The sequence below is a fragment of the Hippocampus zosterae genome, chromosome 1, assembly GCF_025434085.1.
Source record: "Hippocampus zosterae strain Florida chromosome 1, ASM2543408v3, whole genome shotgun sequence".
Lineage (NCBI taxonomy): Eukaryota > Metazoa > Chordata > Actinopteri > Syngnathiformes > Syngnathidae > Hippocampus > Hippocampus zosterae.
Window position 1 is genome coordinate 20,669,610 of NC_067451.1, and position 15,257 is coordinate 20,684,866.

The window sequence follows — 15,257 nt, forward strand, 5'->3', positions numbered from 1 at the left end:
GCGAGAATGAATACACCACCTCCCCGTTTGCTCCTTTATCTACGTCCATGGCCCTAACTTGCAAAATATTCGTTCCCCTCGCTGTGTTTTCGGGTACGTTTGTTCTGTAACGAGACTGGCTAAAAACGGGTGCATTGTCATTTGCATCCACTACAATGACGTTTATTCTTATAGAGTTTGATTTGGGAGGGTGGCCGCCATCATATGCAGTTAAAGTCAGTTTGTGCTCCTCCTGAATTTCTCGGTCTAACAAAGCATCGAGTGTCATTTCTACATATTTGGTGCCATCGGGACGAGAGAGTATATTTAATTTAAAATGATCTGTGGGACTAAGCTTGTACGTATGCAGGGTGTTCGAGCCTACGTCTGGATCTTTGGCACCGTCGAGTGAAAAACGAGCCCCCTTAACGGCAGACTCGCTTATTTCCAAATTCATTTCCCTCTTTGAAAATGTGGGAGCGTTATCGTTTATGTCAAGAATTTCTACATCGACATGATGGAGCTGCATGGGGTTATTCAAGATGATTTGGAAATGCAGAGAGCAAGGAGACACTTGGCCGCACCTCTCCTCTCTGTCTATTCGCTGCTTAATTTCAAGCATTCCTTTATCCAGATTGAGAGCAATGTACTCACTGCTATCCTCTGTAAATATTCTGGCTCGCCCGAATTTCAGTCTCTTTATATCCAAACCGAGATCTTGCGCGATATTTCCAACGATAGATCCGATCGCCATCTCCTCGGGTATGGAATAACGGACATGAGCGACGGCTACATCCGTGGCATGAAGGCAGAAAAAGAATAGCTTCCCAAAGAAAAATGCAATGACCCACATCGTTTTTTTTTTCAATCGATCCACAAATCAAATAACACGAGTTGTGTGGGTGAACAAGGAGCGGTTCCGTTGAGGCGTCTTTACGCGACACGAAGTGAGACGGACTAATGCAGACCCTCAATCTGTCCCCCTCCGCCACCCCCCATTACCCTAACATTGACCTACAGCGGCACTTAGAGACCAAAAGAGGGATTGCAGTTACTGTTCAGCAATTAAATGCATGTCGCAATACAAACGCGTTATCCCAGAGAACAATGGAAATATTTTATAGTATAATGCTCTATACTCTAAAGGAGTCAGGTTTATTCAGGGCGCCCACCCCCTAAACACCTGTTATTCAAATCTTGCACACAATCATGAACTCACAAATGTTGTATTCTCATAGAAATTGTAATACAGTATGCAAGTAATACATTGCATAATAGTTACAGACGTCTGAGGAAAGCAAGTGGGAGTAACAACAGATTAAAAGGAAAAACGTCTCTCTCCATGGTGCTGAAACGAGAGGGATTCAACGTTCGGTCTGCTTGTGTTGGAACATAGACGAGAGTTTGTATGATTTTTGTATTTAAACACCATTCCATAGGTTGCCGTTGAAACTGATTGAAGTATACACTTCCAATTTTATTGCAGGAGGTTTCAAAAAATATGCTACTTATCATTTTAAAAATTGGTAAATATGTAAATTTTCAGGAGCTCAAAAGCACGAGTCATCTTAAATTTATCAGGGCAGATGACCCTCCCAAATCTATCTTTCTAAGATAAAATACACAATCAAGCAGCCCTTAAATGAAAACAGATATTTACATTTAGTTCAAGGGTACCCTTCAAGAACCGAATAACCAAATGAGATTTTGCCACACACCCAAAAGTGTAAAAGGTTCGAGAACAAGAGTCAACAATGTGGTGCCCGCAGGAACCAGAAGCCCGCACCACCACATCGGCCAGTCCTCAGCACAGCCACACACCACCCACAACATCACCACCACCCGCATCAGGTCTACCGAGGCTCCGGACTGGCCTTCAACCCGTTCGACTGCCTGAATTACAAAGAGTAGATGGCTGCATCATCCTGGAAACTCAATTTAAACGCTATTATGGAATGATGTATAGATGAGAGTAAGGAGAAGGAAAGGAACAGCTCATGTTTCAAAGCATAGAAACAAAGTTAAGTTGAGATGTGTCACACATGTTGCAAGTAATGCCAGGACATGAGCATGTATACTGTTGCTATGATATGAAAGAGCTCACTTATGTTCATGGATGATGAGACGACTGACAGAAATTACCTGATTAATTGATCTCCATACTCTGCTCACGTTCAGTGGGAAAAAAACAATAATGGCATACTAAACCACATACAAGTACAGCATTATGTAGGCTAATAAATTTGAAACCCTGGAATTTCCAAATCAGTTCTCTGATTCAACCCAATCAATTAATTGAGGTGGTTTACACGATAAAATCATGAAATAGTTGTCATTCTGAAAAAAAAGTATCAGTATTGAAAATAATGAAGTCTAACCTCTAGAGGAGAATCGAGTTCATCCAGGATGTTCTTTTCATTTTGTATTTTATGCATGGTTGCTGTGAGACTGGGGTCCATCATCATCACGTTTTGGCTTGCAACTTTGTCCAATTTACAGTCACTCTTTCGGGAATCAGTGGTCCGGCACACCTCATAATTGTAGACGTGCGGGAGAGTCCCCGTTCCCAAAGTATCCGAGTATCGAGGCGGATAATACGGAATGACAGGCAGGTTGGAGTGGTACAGGACACGAGACTGTCTCCATCTGTACACTTTGACCGATATGATAAGCAGCAAGCAGGTGATGAAGAGGAAGGAGACCACCGCCAGCGCCAAGACTAAGTAAAAAGTCAGCTGGTCATTGTACTCCTTGTCGTGCATGCTCAAGTCAGTGAACTCTGACAGCACTTGAGGGAAGCTGTCGGCCACCGCCACGTTAATAAGGACTGTCGCTGAGCGAGAGGGCCGCCCGTTGTCCTCCACGACAACAGTCAGTCTTTGTTTGACAGCATCTTTGTCAGTCACTTGGCGGACAGTTCGGATTTCTCCGTTGTGGAGGCCCACTTCAAACAGCGCCCTGTCGGTGGCTTTGTGCACTTTGTAGGAGAGCCAGGCGTTCTGGCCAGAGTCCACGTCCACGGCCACCACTTTAGTCACCAGGAAGCCCACGTCGGCCGAACGAGGCACCATTTCGGCCAGCAGCGAGCCGCCCGTTTGCACCGGGTACAGGACTTGAGGAGCGTTGTCGTTTTGGTCCTGGATCAGGATGCGAACGCTCACGTTGCTGCTGAGGGGAGGGGAGCCTCCATCCTGTGCTCTAACTCGGAAATGGAACTCTTTCAGTTGCTCATAGTCAAAAGAACGCACTGCATGGATGATTCCACTCTCGGCACTAACGGACACATATGAGGAGACTGGCACTCCGTTAACTGAGGAGTCCTCCAGGATGTACGAAAGACGAGCATTCTGGTTCCAATCAGCATCACTGGCTTTCAGTGTGAATACGGAGAGACCTGGTGTGTTATTTTCTACAACGGAGGCCTCATATGAGCTCCTCTCAAAGACCGGCGCGTTGTCATTCACATCTGAGATGAGTAAGGTGAGAGTGACGCTGCTAGAGAGGGAAGGCACGCCCTCATCTGAGCATGTCACTGTGATATTATACTCTGATGACCGCTCTCTGTCCAAATCACCATCTGCTACAATACTGTAAAAAGTACTTGAAGATGTTACTTTAAAAGGTATATTATTATCAATAACACAATTTACTCTACCATTTTCTTCTGAATCTGGATCTTTTACACTCATTACCGCTACCACTGTGTTGGCAGGCAATTCCTCCTCCACTGAAGTGGAGGATGAAATCATTTTAATGACAGGAGTATTGTCATTTACATCGCCCACATCAATGATCACCTTACTGGAATCAGAAAGCCCACCTCTGTCAACTGCTTCTATGTCAATCTCATATTTTTGTGCCTTTTCATAATCTATAGGGCCTTTCAACACAAAATCTCCATCCTCAGTAATATGAAATAATTTGGAAATGCTGCTCAAGCTGTGTCCAATGACATAGCTCACTTCTCCATTAGCGCCTTTGTCTGCGTCGGAAGCACTCACTCTAGTAATGAGTGTTCCTGACGGGGAATTTTCCTTAAGGTTCGCTTTGTAAACATTTTGTGTAAAAACGGGAGCATTATCATTCGCGTCTAACACTTGAATTTGAATCTGCATTGTTCCTGACCTCTGCGGCTCTCCTCCATCATGCGCCGTTAAGAGCAATGTAACAAATTCCTCTTTTTCTCTGTCTAAGGGCTTCTGTAAAATCATTTCCACTTTCTTCCCACCGTCTGACTGTCTGTGTAATTTGAGTATGAAATTATCATTCGGCTTTAGCGTATAACTCTGAAGCCCGTTCAACCCGATGTCGGGGTCGACTGCTTTCTCTAACATGAATTTAGAGCCAAGAACAGCCGACTCGCTGATCTCCAACACCCTATCTTCCTTTTCAAAAACCGGGTCGTTGTCGTTAATATCTGTGATCTCAACAGTCACGGGTAATATTTCTATCGGCTGCTCGAGCGCTATTTGAAAATGCAGCGCACAAGGCGTTGTCTGGCCGCAAACAGCTTCGCGATCTATCTTCTCTTTTATAACCAGCACTCCCTTTTCCTTATCGAGCTGGACGTAATCACCGCGGTCCCCCGTGTGGATGCGAGCTTTGCCCGACTGTAAGCGTTTCACATCCAGTCCCAAATCATGTGCTACGTTACCGATGAACGATCCTTTGGCCATTTCCTCGGGAATCGAGTAGCTGACTTGTCCAAGAGCGGCTGGAAAGCCGAGCACGCAGACAAAAAGCAGCGCTTGCCGCGTCATTGTTCAACCAGATGCCTCCGCCAAATCCTTTACGTGTTGGCCTCTTTCACCGTTTGCAAAGTCACCAGCAATACAAGAAGGCAACGGCCAATGCAAAAAAATATGGCATGGAAATATGAGATTAATATTCCAAGGGTGGTAATTCCATACAACATGGGCCGTGCGACATGTTTCGATGTCCTGGCTCGACTGAGCAGGCACCGGAGATGTGTTTGTGGAAACGAACACTTGAAAACACTTTGACAAAGGGCAACAGCGGCCCATCGAGTTCATAATGGGGAACTACATGTAGTAAGGACAGTTATTTTTAAGAGCACTTTTAATTTGAGCTACTGTCACACACAAAAAACCCAAACAAACAACCCCCCACCCGGAAATAAGCATTTAGCGACCTGAACAATGTTCTTGGTTAAAATATAACTGGCATTCATCGAGTAAATTATGATTGACACTAACATTTTCCTTTAAAAAAAAAAAAGAAAAAGAAAATTGCATTTGTGATGCGGAAAGAAGAGAGAGGACTTTACAGCAATGAGTGGGAAAATGAAGGCAGCTATTATGTCGCTGTCCATAGTACTGAAATAGCTGCAGTCTACAGTTTTGACTGAATTAAACGAAAGAAAAAAAGTGGCATTTAAAACATTCTAACCTCGAGAGGAGGGTCAGGTTCATCCAGGATGTTCTTTTCCCTGAAAATATTCTGCATGGTCCCTGCTGTTGAACTGGGGTCCATGACCAGTATGTTGTGACTAGCAGCTCTGTCCAATTTACAGTCACTTTTTCTGGAGTCAGTGGTCCTGCACACCTCGTAATTGTACACGTGTGGGAGAGTCCCCGTCCCCAAAGTATCTGAGTAACGTGGTGGACAATACGGAATGACGGGCAGGTTGGAGTGGTAGAGAGTGCGAGACTGTCTCCATCTGTACACTTTGACCGATATGATAAGCAGCAAGCAGGTGATGAAGAGGAAGGAGACCACCGCCAGCGCCAAGACTAAGTAAAAAGTCAGCTGGTCATTGTACTCCTTGTCGTGCATGCTCAAGTCAGTGAACTCTGACAGCACTTGAGGGAAGCTGTCGGCCACCGCCACGTTCACAATGACCGTAGCTGAGCGAGAGGGCCGCCCGTTGTCCTCCACGACAACAGTCAGTCTTTGTTTGACAGCATCTTTGTCAGTCACTTGGCGGACAGTTCGGATCTCTCCGTTGTGGAGGCCCACTTCAAACAGCGCCCTGTCGGTGGCTTTGTGCACTTTGTAGGAGAGCCAGGCGTTCTGGCCAGAGTCCACATCCACGGCCACCACTTTAGTCACCAGATAGCCCACATCTGCCGAACGAGGCACCATTTCGGCCAGCAGCGAGCCGCCCGTCTGCACCGGGTACAGGACCTGAGGGGCGTTGTCGTTCTGGTCCTGAATCAGGATGCGAACGCTCACGTTGCTGCTGAAGGGAGGGGAACCACCATCCTGTGCTCTAACTCGGAAATGGAACTCTTTCAGTTGCTCGTAGTCAAAAGAACGTACTGCATGGATGATTCCACTCTCGGCACTAACGGACACATATGAAGAGACTGGGACTCCATTAACTGAGGAGTCCTCCAGGATGTACGAAAGACGAGCATTCTGGTTCCAATCAGCATCACTGGCTTTCAATGTGAATATGGAGAGACCTGGTGCGTTGTTTTCCACAATGTAGGCCTCATATGATCTCCTCTCAAAGACAGGCGCGTTATCATTCACATCTGAGATGTGTAAGGTGAGAGTGACGCTGCTGGAGAGGGAGGGCACGCCCTCATCAGAACATGTCACTGTGACATTATACTCACATGCAGACTCTCTATCCAAAGCTACCTCTGTTACTAAGCTATACAATCCATTCATTGTGTTTTGTATTTTAAATGGAATGTCATTACTGATGTGACACTTGACCTCTCCATTGCTGCCAGAGTCAGGGTCATTCACACTTAACATCGTGACAACAGTATTCTCTGCACAGTCCTCTGAAATGGAATCTGACTTGGAGAGGATTTTCATTTGGGGACTGTTGTCATTTACATCAATGACATCAATCAAGATCTTACTTGAATCAGACAGTCCTCCATTATCTAGCGCTTCAATGTCTATTTGGAGTACTTTCGACTTCTCATAATCAATGTCACCAGTTAAAATAACCTCCCCAGTTGCACTATTAATTTGAAATAGGTGTGATAATCTGATCTTGTTTTTTGAGATTAAATATGCTATTTCTCCATTAGAGCCACTGTCCTTGTCTGAAGCACTAACAGTTATTACACGGGTACCTTTTGGGGCATTTTCACGAATAGTTGCCTTGTATAAAGTCTGACTAAACACGGGTGCGTTATCATTTGCATCTAACACATGAACAATAATCTGCATTGTTCCTGACCTGCGCGGTTGTCCGCCATCAAAGGCCGTTAATAACAAGGAAAGCTTCTCCTGCTGTTCTCGATCGAGAGCCTTCTGTAATATCATCTCCACTTTTTTATCTCCGTTTGCTTGACTTTCCAATTTCAATTGAAAATTATTGGTTGGGCTGAGTGAGTAGCTTTGCAGACCATTTGTACCAGCATCAGCATCGATGGCTTTCTCCAGCACAAATTTAGAGCCGATGATGGCCGATTCACTGATTTCAAAACGTTTGCTGATGGATTCAAAAGAGGGTTCATTGTCGTTTACGTCTGTGATTTCAATTGTGATGCGAAACAATTCCATGGGATTTTCCAGAATCATCTGCAAATGCAGAGCACAGAGCGTCGTCTCACCGCACAGCGTCTCTCTGTCTATCCTCTCCTTCACAAGGAGGAGCCCTCTTTCTTTATCCAGCTCGAGATACTCCGCGTTGTCTCCAGAATGAATGCGAGCTCGCCCGGATTTCAGCCTTTTTAAATCCAAACCTAAATCTTGCGCCACGTTTGACACCAACGAGCCCTTCTCCATCTCCTCCGGGATCGAGTAGCTGACTTGTCCGACCACGGAGGGGAAACACAGAACCAGGACGAACAACAATACTTGCTGCGACATCGTCGTAAATTAACGTTCCTCCGGCTTTCCGCTGCACACGTTATCCGTAAAATCCAACAAAACAAAATATTAAAGGAGACAACAGCCGTCTACGTCCACGTTTTGCGAGCAGTGGCTCCAAATGACTGCTTCATTGTCGAAAGCGTCATTGTGCAAAACGGAGGGACTGGCTGAAGCCCTGTTGTAGACTGCCACACTCTGGCCATAAGCGGACTTTTCTCTTCTGTACGCAACAGCAATGTCTCGCACACGTTAAAACGAAAATACACTACATATGGCAAAAGCATAAGACTGTCACACGGTGTCCTTAAAATAATTGGCATTATTTAAAATATTTGTGAAAAATCACTAATTAGCCTCAAGCGACTGCACAAAGGCACACTTAACAAATATTTGGAACATCCGCCTCATCCAAACCCTCCAAAAGAGCAAGGACAAACTAAAAAAAAAAGGCCGGAGTGAATAAGACGTTCTGCTAATAGACACAAATGGGGAAATCCCACTTCCAGGATAACTAAACTGCAGCATGTCCAAGTAAACAAACACAATAAGACCTACATAAAACAAAACAAAACACAATAATAATTACTTAGGATTAGTTACCGCCATTATTGAGACAATAATAAGTTATATGAATAAAACGAGTTGCAGCCTACGATTACTGTATCTGTTGTGAAAGCGCTATATAAATCAGCATGTATTGTATTGTATTGTATTGTATGCAACGTGAATGAAAACTATATTTAAATATAGTTTTAATTTTTCACAACGTGAAATTATTGAATTAAATGGAATCCAAGTGGTCTGAAATTATATTTATGATAATTAAAAATAAGAATACAAACGTCTTTCTCTTGTTCGTCCAAATATTATGATTTGTAATGGATTGCTAAAATTGATAGTTTTCGACAAGAATGAGAAGCATAAATGTTGAATCAAAAGAACGTCTTATTAAACTAAAGCGCCAAATCAAGTGTAACCTAAAATGGACATGAATTGTTTTGTTTTGGTTTTTGATGTTCAACTATTGTAGTCAGACTTGCTGCAAAGTGCCATTTGATACAATTGGTATGATCAAAATAATAAGTGGCAAAAAATTACATGACCTGTATATTTTTTTCTTCTTTTACATTATGAAATAGTGTTGGGCGGCCCGGTAGTCCTGTGGTTAGCACGTCGACTTCACAGTGCAGGGGTACCGGGTTCAATTCCAGCTGCGGCCTCCCTGTGTGGAGTTTGCATGTTCTCCCCGGGCCTGTGTGGGTTTTCTCCGGGTACTCCGGTTTCCTCCCACATTCCAAAAACATGCATGGTAGGCTGATTGAACGCTCTAAAATTGTCCCTAGGTGTGGATGTGAGCGTGGATGGTTGTTTGTCTCTTTGTGCCCTGCGATTGGCTGGCAACCGATTCAGGGTGTCCCCCGCCTACTGCCCGAAGACAGCTGGGATGGGCTCCAGCACCCCACCGACCCTAGTGAGGATCGGGCGGTTCGGAAAATGGATGGATGGATGGAAATAGTGTTGTAAACTGAAAAACAACACTTTTCTTATAGCGCATCCATCATACACTATACAAAAGGTGTTGACTGGACTCTGATAAAGAATTACAATGTTGCTATAATTGTTGCTTTAAACCCATCGCACCCATCCGCCCCCAGCACATAAGACACACACAAAACCGCTTTCACTACACAAATTCAAAATATATCATGTGACCAACCTCAAAAGGAGAATCAGGTTCATCCAAGATGTTCTTTTCATTTTGTATCTTCTGCATGGTCCCTGTAAAACTGGGGTCCACAACCATCATGCTGTGACAAGCAGCTTTGTCCAAATTACAGTCACTTTTTCTGGAGTCGGTGGTCCTGCACACCTCGTAATTGTACAAGTGCGGGAGAGTCCCCGTCCCCAAATTATCCGAGTATCTTGGTGGACAATACGGAATGACAGGCAGGTTGGAGTGGTACAGGACGCGAGACTGTCTCCACCGGTACACTTTGACCGATATGATAAGCAGCAAGCAGGCGATGAAGAGGAAGGAGACCACCGCCAGCGCCAAGACTAAGTAAAAAGTCAGCTGGTCATTGTACTCCTTGTCGTGCATGCTCAAGTCAGTGAACTCTGACAGCACTTGAGGGAAGCTGTCGGCCACCGCCACGTTCACAATGACCGTAGCTGAGCGAGAGGGCCGCCCGTTGTCCTCCACGACAACAGTCAGTCTTTGTTTGACAGCATCTTTGTCAGTCACTTGGCGGACAGTTCGGATTTCTCCGTTGTGGACGCCCACTTCAAACAGCGCCCTGTCGGTGGCTTTGTGCACTCTATAGGAGAGCCATGCGTTCTGGCCAGAGTCCACATCCACGGCCACCACTTTAGTCACCAGATAGCCCGCATCTGCCGAACGAGGCACCATTTCGGCCAGCAGCGAGCCGCCCGTCTGCACCGGGTACAGGACCTGAGGGGCGTTGTCGTTCTGGTCCTGAATCAGGATGCGGACGCTTACGTTGCTGCTGAGGGGAGGGGAACCGCCATCCTGTGCTCTAACTCGGAAATGGAACTCTTTCAGTTGCTCATAATCAAATGAACGCACTGCATGGATAACTCCACTCTCTGCACTAACAGAAACGTATGAAGAGACTGGCACTCCGTTAACTGAGGAGTCCTCCAGGATGTATGACACACGAGCATTCTGATTCCAGTCAGCATCAGTGGCTTTCAACGTGAGTACGGAGAGACCTGGTGTGTTATTTTCTACAACGTAGGCCTCATAAGAGCTCCTCTCAAAGACAGGCGCGTTATCATTCACATCTGAGATGAATAAAGTGAGAGTAACGCTGCTGGACAGGGAGGGCACACCCACATCAGAGCATGTCACTGTGATATTATACTCTGAAGTCCGCTCTCTGTCTAAATCACCATCTGTCACCAAACTATAGAAATTACTATCAGTGGACTTGAGAAGGAATGGAATGTTAGGATTTATTGTGCATTCCACATTGCCGTTTTCACCATCGTCTTGGTCATGAATGTTAATTATTGTTACGACGGTTTCACTTTTAACATCTTCAGATATGACATTTGTCTTGGACATGACGTTGATCACCGGGCTGTTATCATTCACGTCCACAATGTCAACTATGATTTTGCAGCTGTCTGTGAGTCCTCCGTCGTCACTTGCACGCACATTAATTTGATAAGTGCGAGCTTTTTCGTAGTCTACATTTCCAATAAGAGTGACTTCACCGCTGCCTTCATTTATACTGAACAAATGTCTCACATCATCCATTGTATTTCTGATTGTATATGTTATTTTACTATTGGCTCCGTGATCAGCATCCGATGCACGAACTACAGTCACGACCGTGCCTTTAGCTGTATTTTCTGCAACTGTAGCTTGGTATTCAGGCTTTGTGAAAACGGGTGCATTATCATTGACGTCTAATACTGTGACGAGAATCTGCATTGTACCCGACATCTGCGGCTCTCCTCCATCTACAGCCGTCAACACGAGAGGCAAATGTTCCCTTTTCTCTCTATCTAGAGCCTGCTTCAAAACCATTTCCACACTCCTGGAACCGTCAGCTTGATTGTGAAATTTTAAAGCAAAATTATCAGAAGGTAGGAGAAGGTACGTTTGAAGACCATTAATTCCTACATCAAGATCCACAGCCCGCTCTAAATCGAATTTTGATCCTATCACTGCAGATTCGCTAATTTTGAATTTGATGTCACCCTTCTCAAAGGCGGGGGCGTTGTCATTGATGTCGAGAATTTCCACTATTATTTTGTAAAACTCGATGGGGCTCTCGAGAATAATCTGGAAGTGCAGCGCACAGGGCACGGACTGTGCACAAAGCGCCTCTCTGTCTATACGCTCCTTGATGAGGAGGACGCCCCTGTCTTTATTCAGCTCGATGTATTGCTTGCTATCACCAAAATAAACACGAGCGCTGCGTGACTTCAATCTTTCCACGCCGATACCCAAATCCTCGGCTATATTTCCCACTAAGGAACCGACGCGCATTTCCTCATCAATGGAATAGTTAATTTGTCCGAATGAGGCGCTGATGAACAGCAACGAGGTGAAAAACGTTACTTGCCGTCTCATTGTTCTCCTTGCCTTCATGGTCAAAACAGAAAAAATACACTACTGGGCAGCATAAATCAAACCCAAAAGACAATGTATTCCAGTAATGACAAAAGAAGTGTAGAATTCCTCCAAAAATTCACAAAATAGTCCCAGCGGAATATATGTTCCAGTCCCGACTGCCTGTCGTGTGGTTTGTCTTTTTTTCCCCGCTAGCTGCGTATAAGAAAGGACGCACCTCGGGGATATAAGGCACACCATGGACAATAGCGTCCCTGCGAGTTTAAAATGGAAATTGCAGGACCAGTGGCACAAAATAGATGGGTTGTTACAAAAGCAAAGCTTAATTTTTGGGAAAACGAAATGGGTGGTTCAAATTGTCCATAGAAGCATCACGGTGAAGAAGACGAAGGATTTGGCCTCTCCCTATCAATTAAACAAGATAATTCAAAGAATACAAAGTATTGTTATTATTATAATGTCACACAATTGTCAACATTTACATTGAATGTAATGCAATATGAGAAGAGTGTATCACATACAACATACAATTATCATTAACATTGATAAAACGTTCTAAAAAAAGTTACTGAAGGCTAAATAACAAATAAATAAATAAATAAAATAACAATCGTAATAATAATAATAATTAAATGATGTGAAGGAAAATTGTAAATATTACTGCGATTTATCCATTTTGTGTTCATATTGCATTTAATTGAAAGATGTTTGTTGGGTTTTTTTTCTCTTTCTTCTTTCTTCTTTCTACATACATTCTTGCTGCTGGAGGCTGTAAATTTCCCCAGTATGGGACGAATAAAGGATATCTTATCTAAAATGCTATACAGAACTTTATTTCAGTATGTATTTATAGTTGACGTTTTAAAGAAATTTGTGCCTTGGGTGTGACATATGTTAAAATGTGTTTTGTAGTAAACATCTCATGTTTTTCTGTGTTGTGAAGGTTTCACTGCAGTGAGCTATCACTTTCTCTTGAGGTTAATGTTCAAGTGAAAGATGGCAACTGAAACGGGCTACAGGGCTATTTTTTTGTTGCCAACTTTAATTCTTTCTGTGGCACTAAATCAGTGAAACTATGACAAGAGACAGTTGCTGTAATTCATTAACGAATGTATTCACATTCAAATTAAAAGTGCATGAATAATACTTTAAAATGAAAAGGAAAACTAATGATACATGACAGATGTGCACGTACACAAAACAACTCTGCAATTGTGTACAATGCAAGGAATGTGAAACGAGAATCATTTGAAGTGACCAACCTCAAGAGGAGAGTCAGGTTCGTCCAGGATGTTCTTTTCAATGTGTAACTTCTGCATAGTCCTTATAGAACAAGGCTCCATTGTCATCACGTTGTGATTAGCAGCAGGGTCCAACTTACAGTCACTTTTTCTGGAGTCAGTGGTTCTGCATACCTCATAATTGTACACGTGCGGGAGGGTCCCTGTCCCCAAAGTATCCGAGTAACGTGGTGGACAATACGGAATGACGGGCAGGTTGGAGTGGTCGAGAGTGCGAGACTGTCTCCATCTGTACACTTTGACCGATATGATAAGCAGCAAGCAGGTGATGAAGAGGAAGGAGACCACCGCCAGCGCCAAGACTAAGTAAAATGTCAGCTGGTCATTGTACTCCTTGTCGTGCATGCTCAAGTCAGTGAACTCTGACAGCACTTGAGGGAAGCTGTCGGCCACCGCCACGTTCACAATGACCGTAGCTGAGCGAGAGGGCCGCCCGTTGTCCTCCACGACAACAGTCAGTCTTTGTTTGACAGCATCTTTGTCAGTCACTTGGCGGACAGTTCGGATTTCTCCGTTGTGGAGGCCCACTTCAAACAGCGCCCTATCGGTAGCTTTGTGCACTTTGTAGCAGAGCCAGGCGTTCTGGCTAGAGTCCACGTCCACGGCCACCACTTTAGTCACCAGATAGCCCACATCGGCCGAACGAGGCACCATTTCAGCCAGCAGCGAGCCGCCCGTCTGCACCGGGTACAGGACCTGAGGGGCGTTGTCGTTCTGGTCCTGGATCAGCATGCGAACGCTCACGTTGCTGCTGAGGGGAGGGGAGCCTCCATCCTGCGCTCTGACTCGGAAATGGAACTCTTTCAGTTGCTCATAGTCAAAAGAACGCACTGCATGGATGACTCCACTCTCTGCATTAACAGACACATAGGAAGAAACTGGGACTCCGTTAACTGAGGAGTCCTCCAGGATGTATGACACACGAGCATTCTGATTCCAATCAGCATCACTGGCTTTCAGTGTGAAAATGGAAACACCTGGTGTGTTATTTTCAACAACATAGGCCTCATATGAGTTCCTCTCAAAGACAGGCGCGTAGTCATTCACATCTGTGATGTGTAAGGTGAGAGTGACGCTGCTGGAGAGGGAAGGCACACCCTCATCAGAACACATTACTGTGATATTATATTCACATGACCTCTCTCTGTCTAAATCACTGTCTGTCACTAATCTATAGAAATCATTATTTGTATTTTTTATTGCAAATGGAATATTTTCCCCAATAACGCAATTGACCTGCCCATTCGCATCAGAATCAGGGTCACTGACACTCATTAAAGCTATCACAGTTCTGATGGGGGAATCTTCCGACACTGAGCCAGATGATGAAATCATATTCACAATGGGGCTGTTGTCATTGACATCAATGACATCAATTATTATTTTGCTGGAATCGGAGAGCCCCCCTTGATCAATAGCCTCTATGTCAATGTGATAGTTTTTCTCTTTTTCATAATCGACTGGACCATTCAGGATGACGTCACCCTCTGTATTAATGTGAAATAGCTTCGACACTGTGTCCATGCTATTCCCGATTACATACATCACTTCTCCGTTTGCTCCCTTATCTGCGTCTGTGGCCCTCACCTTAGTAATAAGCGTCCCTACAGCGGAGTTCTCCGTGATGCTTGCTTTGTACACAGCCTTACTAAATACTGGCGCATTGTCATTTGCATCCAGGACAGTGACGTGGATCTGCATTGTTCCCGTCAGCTGTGGTTCTCCTCCATCCTCGGCCGTCAGAACCAAATAAATGTGCTCTTGTTTTTCTCTATCTAACGGCTTTTGTAAAACCATTTCGACCTTTTTGCTGCCGTCCGACTGACTGTGCAGTTTCAGCACAAAACTGTCGCTCGGCTTAAGGGTGTACGTCTGAAGACCATTCAATCCTATATCAGCATCAAACGCTTTTTCCAGCATGAATTTGGAGCCCACGACGGCAGATTCGCTTATTTCAAAAATTCTCTCGTCTTTTTTGAATACTGGCTCATTGTCATTAATGTCCGTGATTTCCACCGTGATGGGGAATAATTCCAAGGGATTTTCAAGCGTTATTTGAAAATGCAACG

At 44.4% G+C, this 15,257-nt stretch overlaps 2 protein-coding genes across 44 annotated transcripts in view; both read right to left on the bottom strand.

Moving 5' to 3' along the window:
• LOC127603514 (protocadherin gamma-C5-like) overlaps nucleotides 1-15,257 on the bottom strand; it is a 147,038-nt gene that overhangs the window by 39,133 nt on the left and 92,648 nt on the right. For 10 of the 42 annotated variants that reach the window (XM_052069964.1, XM_052069972.1, XM_052069885.1 and 7 more), the window contains 2 exons: nucleotides 9,653-10,234; nucleotides 5,389-5,544 (listed from right to left, as the gene is read on the bottom strand). The exons of 4 other annotated variants lie outside the window; for them this stretch is intronic. In XM_052069964.1, coding sequence (XP_051925924.1) covers nucleotides 5,389-5,544; nucleotides 9,653-10,234 — 738 coding nt within the window. Of the gene's footprint in view, nucleotides 1-2,357; nucleotides 3,374-5,388; nucleotides 6,127-6,197; nucleotides 7,145-9,652; nucleotides 10,235-10,515; nucleotides 12,367-13,149; nucleotides 13,303-13,884; nucleotides 14,166-15,257 lie in introns of those variants that run through there. 28 more of the 42 variants (XM_052070168.1, XM_052070160.1, XM_052070131.1 and 25 more) reach the window with 11 other exon arrangements.
• LOC127603780 (protocadherin beta-11-like) overlaps nucleotides 840-15,257 on the bottom strand; it is a 76,711-nt gene continuing 62,293 nt past the window's right edge. For both annotated transcript variants that reach the window (XM_052070402.1, XM_052070392.1), the window contains one exon: nucleotides 840-2,357. In XM_052070402.1, the coding sequence (XP_051926362.1) occupies nucleotides 2,331-2,357 (27 nt within the window). In that variant the 3' untranslated portion in view covers nucleotides 840-2,330. The remainder of the gene's footprint in view (nucleotides 2,358-15,257) is intronic.